The sequence below is a fragment of the Arachis duranensis genome, chromosome 4, assembly GCF_000817695.3.
Source record: "Arachis duranensis cultivar V14167 chromosome 4, aradu.V14167.gnm2.J7QH, whole genome shotgun sequence".
In the NCBI taxonomy this organism is placed as follows: domain Eukaryota; kingdom Viridiplantae; phylum Streptophyta; class Magnoliopsida; order Fabales; family Fabaceae; genus Arachis; species Arachis duranensis.
This window is the reverse complement of record NC_029775.3, coordinates 101,809,952-101,816,472: the sequence shown is the minus strand read 5'-3', so window position 1 is coordinate 101,816,472 and position 6,521 is coordinate 101,809,952. Positions and strand designations below refer to the sequence as shown.

General features: G+C 30.1%; 1 protein-coding gene across 1 annotated transcript in view; it reads left to right on the top strand.

Annotated features, from left to right (window-relative positions):
• LOC107485296 (uncharacterized) overlaps positions 1 to 1,588 on the top strand; it is a 19,922-nt gene extending 18,334 nt beyond the window's left edge. The window contains exons 8-9 of the mRNA XM_052260638.1: positions 996 to 1,232; positions 1,457 to 1,588. Coding sequence (XP_052116598.1) covers positions 996 to 1,232; positions 1,457 to 1,588 — 369 coding nt within the window. The remainder of the gene's footprint in view (positions 1 to 995; positions 1,233 to 1,456) is intronic.
• Positions 1,589 to 6,521: the final 4,933 nt, after the last annotated feature.

The window sequence follows — 6,521 nt, the reverse complement described above, 5'->3', positions numbered from 1 at the left end:
ATATATTTTAAAAGTAAAAATTAAAATTAAAATTATTATTCTCTCTCTTTTTTTCTCTTTTTTTGACCAAAAATGAGATTTTCTATCACATCTTTTTCTTTTTTCTTTTTACGTTTGAATATCAAAAATTAAATTTTTAATTTTTGAATATCTCTTTCTATTGTGTGTTTGCGTTATTCCCTTCACTACTAATTTTATTATTGTCATCGCTCTTTTTTTGTTCGTCACTTTCGTTATTACCACATCTCTTCTCTAGGCATAATTGATCTCACTCCACAAATGTTAACCAATTCATTACTTAGACTTAGTGAAAAGATAGCGTTAGTCGAAATAAAATGAACTAACAACCCTAAATCACCAATTAATATCAGACACTAATGATTACTCAAGGTCATCTAAATCCTCAATCCCAAACCAAGAATGTAGGATTTTACTCTAAAACTAAGAAAGGTATTTCATCGAACAAAGAACCCTAGAATTCCTAGAGAGAAGTTGGAGTTTCTCTCTAGAATTTTAATTAAAACATATAAAATCTAAACTATGATTACTTGGTTGATGAGACCAAGCTATCTTGCTCTACATTCACATGACGAAGATGGGCGTTTTACCTGATAAGTTCACCTTCCCGTCCTTAGTGAGTGCATGCTCCAAAATTATAGCTTTTGCTCAGGGTCTTTAAGGTTGTGTTTGTTTGCTTAAACATGGACACTGGTACATAAACACAATGGTACACGTTCACTGTTTGTTTGTTGAGACACGAATTTTGAATGGATACGGCGGTGGTACACAGATACACACAGAGTACATGTTTTGAATGTATCTCTTTAAAGTTGAGACATTGAGACACAACTTTTTTTTTTTTACTTTTATCCTTAGTTAATTTAAAAAATTCCAGCATTATCCCTACCTTAACCCTATCATAACCCCTTTCTGTACTCTCTCTTCCTACTTCGTCAGTCTTCTACCTCTCTTCGGATTCTTTTTCTCTGTCATAGATCTCGTCGCCGCCGCCATACCTCCCTCCTCCGACGGTCCTCTCTCTCCATCGCCGCATTCTTCTTTGTTGTGTTCTTAAATTTGTGTATCCTCCACGCTCTTTTAATTTGTCGTCGCCTTTCTCGGATCTGCGCCGCCTCTGCATCGCTGTTGCCACTCGTCCAGATCTATCGTCCTTGCCGTCCATCCCTCACGACACAGAGTCACAGTACCGTCCAACCCTCTCGACACAACAAGTCAATGTCGTCATCCAACACTCATGACCCAGAAAGTCACAGCACTCTCTCTGCCCTTTCTCTCACCGTCTCTCTCATCTCTTTCATTCTCCTGTGATTTTTTTTTAATTTTGGTTAAAGTTACTATAATTATTGTCTCTGTCTTTTCTATTTTTTTCTTTTGATTTTTTTGAGATAAATGACGATTATTAAAAAATTTATTAATGATTTTTTGATAATTATAGATGATAATAAAGATGATAAATCTGATAGTGGTAATGATGGTGGTAGATAGTGGTAGTTGTAGATACAATGGTGTTATTGGTGAGGATAAATTTGTGATTTTGATAAATTTGTATATACTAGTGTACTGTTAAGCATAATATTACCAAACAAGATAAAAATTTTGTATATGTTCATGTTTATGTATTGTTGTGTCTTTGTGTCTCTGTCCATTGCTGGTTAAGGCAACAAACAAATGGAGCCCAAGTTCACGGCGCGTTCATTTCCAGACGTGTGTTTGGATTCGCATCCCAGCATCTTTTCATGATGTTTGCCATGCCACTTGGACAACATCTCAGAATCAACGGGAAATGGGTGAATCATAGCCATAGGCAAACAAGCTGTTGTAAATTGTTCTTTAGACAGTTCATCTTATGAGCTATCTTGACGAACAACTGCAGACGATATATCAGCAAAGCTTAGATTTGGATAAGGCATGTCGCAGCAATAACTTTCCCACAAGCAGATGCCAAAGCTATACAAATCACATCTCCTGTTATAAGGTTTACCATCCAGGATCTACACATGATAATGCCAAGATTAAAGCCACCTCTTGTTTCCAATCTTGAAAAATATGATTCATATGATGGTTATTATAAGCAAGTTTCCTCCTCCTATTCTTTATCTAGTATTGTTTTAACGTTCCGCCAGGGAGAAACTCGAAGGAGGAGGAGGATTGTTATCAAAATTTGAAGGGTTTTTAGGGGGAATCTTAAGATTTGAAGTGCCCATTGAAGCTCCGACAAACTGTTGCAGAAATTAATACAAACATCATTATTAAGTTGAACATTTATTTCTAGAAGCAAATTTTAATTGACTAATCATGTGGATAATATCGGAGCAAAGTTCAAATTTTGCTCTCAAGTATGCTATCTGTAGCAGTCAAATTTTTTTTATCAACATTGTCATGTGTCAAATAATGATCATTAATAAGTGAGAGTGAAAAAGACTATGAAATTTAATAGAATGATGCTTTTATGTTCAACATATGCATACCATTCCAAGTGGCTAGTAGAATCTATCAGAGTAGTGCCTGCATGAGTTGTGACTGAATTTTAATACTATGCATCTTATTGACTTTGAGAACACGTTTAGAATTTAGGAAATATTTTTTTTTGTAACACAAGTATAATATTTCATGTTGATACTTGCTTTTTGGATTGAGATTTGCACAATAAACAAACTTTTATTTTATATCTTTAGACCTTATTGGTATCTTATAAATACTCAAATAGCTTCACTTCATATTTTTTAGTATATGATCATATTATTATTCTAGAAACGATGGCTATGTATATATGTATGAGAGTTGCTATATTAAACCGAATGCATATGGTTTGATCAGTTGACCTACAACCCGAATTCCAGTCAGCAAACTTTGTGTTCACATTTACTGTTTATTGAATTCATACCGCCAGCTACCAAAGTCTTGATTTATATGTTTGGATTGATTGAAAAAATGCCGTATTAATTTTTCAGTACACTCTTGACTTTCTTTTTCTCAATTTTGTTTTGTGAAGTGAATAATATTCACCTTCAAGGCTTCAACCATGGTGAAACCAATATTGATTATTCCTATTTTTCCTAATGTTAAAATAATTTATTTACATTACCAAGCAATTCTTTTCTCCCTTATACACGTGAAGGAGATCTAATGTCTGATTCTATATCTGGATAAAGAAAAGATGGATTGTGGAAGAAAAATGCTATTTGTACAATAAATTTCAGTTTTTGTTCAGTCTTTAATATTATTTAATTAAAATATATTTCTATTTTTTAGATACACATTATAATTAAGATTAATTTAAATTTTAAAAACCAAAATTTCTTTAACCTTTTACCCACTTCATAATTAGTTATTGTTTTCTTTTTCTACGTTCCTTCTCTCTCTATAATACGATTTTCTTCTATCTCCTTCTCTTGTACAAGACGCTCCTTGATTTTAAGTCAAGGTAATTCATTTCAATTCAAAAGCCTGGTCTTTTATTTTAATTTAAAGTAGTTCATTTCAATTCAAAGGTGTTGCTTTAAATTTATTCTTATTACACATACAAAATTATACGTTTACACAACCTAAATCACAAGTTTACACACCAAATAACTGATAGTCAACAAACATCACTAATAAAAACAAATTAATCCTCAATACAAATATGAGAATAGAACAATCAAGCAGTAGTAAAACTCACATAATATTTCTTTACAAACAACTAAAACTCACATAAACACATCCAAAATTCAGTGAATAACGTAAACACTTCCTAAATACAGAAATTGCACATGCAAAAATAATTTAACATTGCAATATATATGAGAATCTCTGCAGGTCATTTTATTCGATTTTTAATTAAAAAAAGAATATTATACAGAATAATAAGAAAATCAATTGTGTCAGAGAATGCGCAAAGAAAAATAAACTCTATGAACAGAGACCCATCCAAATGAAGACGCTGATGTGGACGAACGGCGACGAGGAGGAGGAAGGCGGCGACGAAGATGAGCGTCGAGGAAGAGGAAGGCGGCGTTGTGGATGAGCGCCGAGAAGGAGGAAGGCGGCGTCGAGGTTGAGTGCCGAGGAGGAAGGTGGCGTGGATGAACAGCGGCAGAGGATGACGAACCGCAGACAGCGTGCGCCTGTGGGTTTAGAAAAATGCGATGAATGTGACTACTTTGCTTCTTTTAGAATTTTGTATGGTATTAGTTAATAATTAGATGGTTAAAGGTTTATTTTAGAATTTTAAAATTAAAATTTTGAATTTTAATTAATTTAAATATATTAATAATTAAATATATTAAATTTAAAATAAAAATTTAAAATTTAAAATTTAAATTTCAGTTTTATTTAGTTTGTATTTTAAATGTATATTTAATTTTAAAAAAATATTCAATTTATTTATAATTTTTAGATATGTTTGTTTTATTTTTTTAATTATTATAATAAAAAATCGAATATTTTACCATTTTAAGGAATATATAGTTAAATTGTGAAATATGCAATTGGAATGATATATAATAATATAAACTAGTATAATAAAGGTAATAATTAATTAGAAGTAATGCACATGTAAATACAGGAACCGTTTATGGACAGAATGCACGTGACGACATTGGACTCCGAAGACCATGTGCAGTGGCCATGGATTTTGCGCATGTAAGTTTGAATTTACTCTTATAAGGTATAAGAGAATTAAATATTAATTCAATTAATATCAAGTTGGGTCAAATACATATTATCCTATGGCTATGTTTATATAGCACTTGCTTAATAGAATACTATATATTTGTATATTAATTAAATCACTCGGTGCATGTCACCAGAGTTACCAAATATATTGTTTTATAATCAACAACGGATCTAAAGAGGGATAGGGTTTCATTGTTGAGTCTGTGTTTATAAATTAAGTTCCTTTTTGTTTTATTAAAAAAATTGTAAATTATTATTATTATTATTATTATTATTATTATTATTATTATTATAGGGCTATCTAGTATATTAGCTTCTGTTCTAATAAGGTTTAAGTATGGTAGATATACATAGTCTTTTTACTCCAATAATTAGGTGCCTTTTATGGTACCTATTATCTTATTGTACCTATGGTGACTACAAAGAAGTTTACCAATTAGTTGTGGATATTTGGTAACTGAAAGCATACCATTAAAAGTGTTGCTTTAAAGAGAAAGTGTTACCCTTAATCGTTAACTTGGCTCTGATACTAAATTTTTATTTTGGATTTTTTTTTCTTTTAATTTCTTTTTCGAAATTTCTATTTGTATAGGTGCTTTATAAAAAGTATTGACCATAATTTTTCAATCTTGTTTTAGTTTATAATATTCTTTTTTGCATGGATTATTGTATATAAAATCTTTTATCTGTTTGTCTTTTTCTTTAATATAATTTCTCAAATCCTCAATAACTTCTTTTATTTCTTCACTTTCTCCTGTTTCTAAATATCTGTTTAATTTTCCAATTTCATTCTCCATTTTTTCTTTTAACAGCTTTAATCATAATATGGTGTTCCAGGCATTTATAAATTTTTTAAGTTTAACTCCAACTTGTTTATATTTGTTCTTATTTCTATCCTTTTTATTATAAGGTCATTAATTTCGAATTGAAGATTATTTAATTCTCTTTTATATTCCTTTATTTTACTTTTTAATTTTTTCGCCCTTTTTCTTTTTATTTTATTTTCTGGTCTTTCAATCTTTGTATACTTCATTAGTTATCTTAGAATTTCTGCAAATTCTATCATCGATTCATCATTATTTTCTAGAGATTTTATTAATTTTTCTAACTCTTCAACTTCTCCTTTCAATTTGTCATAGATTATTTTTAGAGTTTCAAATGCTCTTTGATTTATTTCAGAAAACTGTAAATAATTCAACCGATTTTTTCTTTCAAAGAGCTCTTGTTTCTTGTCTTGATAGGTTACATATATTTTCTTTTTATTTATTGTCATAACTTAGTGTTTAGGGTTTCATTTAATTTTTCGACCTTTTTTGTTAATTCTTTTATTTCAGAATTTTCTTCTTTAATCTTTAACTTAGATAAACTTAAAGGGCTATTAATTTTGGATTCTCTTATTTGAAAATTCGATGAAACTAATTTTCCTGATGGTTCTTTTAGTAAAAGAACTGGGTTTTCAATAGCTTTATATCTTGGTATTTCTGTTTTTATAATTTTCTGAAATAATTCATCGACATAAATTCTTTCTCTATTTTTAAATATTATACTATGATGGCTATTTGTTAAAGCATAATTTATTGCATATGTAATTGAAAATGGTTCATCGTCTTGTTCCATTAGATTCTTTCTGTGAAATTTATAAGCCAAACTTATAGATCTTCCAAGATTTTCAGTTGATAAAGGTATAGCATATCCAAGATGGGCATTGAATTTAACATTTACGTTTGCCAAGTTTCCATGAACAATTCCAATTATTTGATCTATTGGGTCATCAGTAATTCTTTTGTCACAGATTGCTAAGCTTATTGGTGAATTAATTCCTTTCATATATGTAGATTTGATTA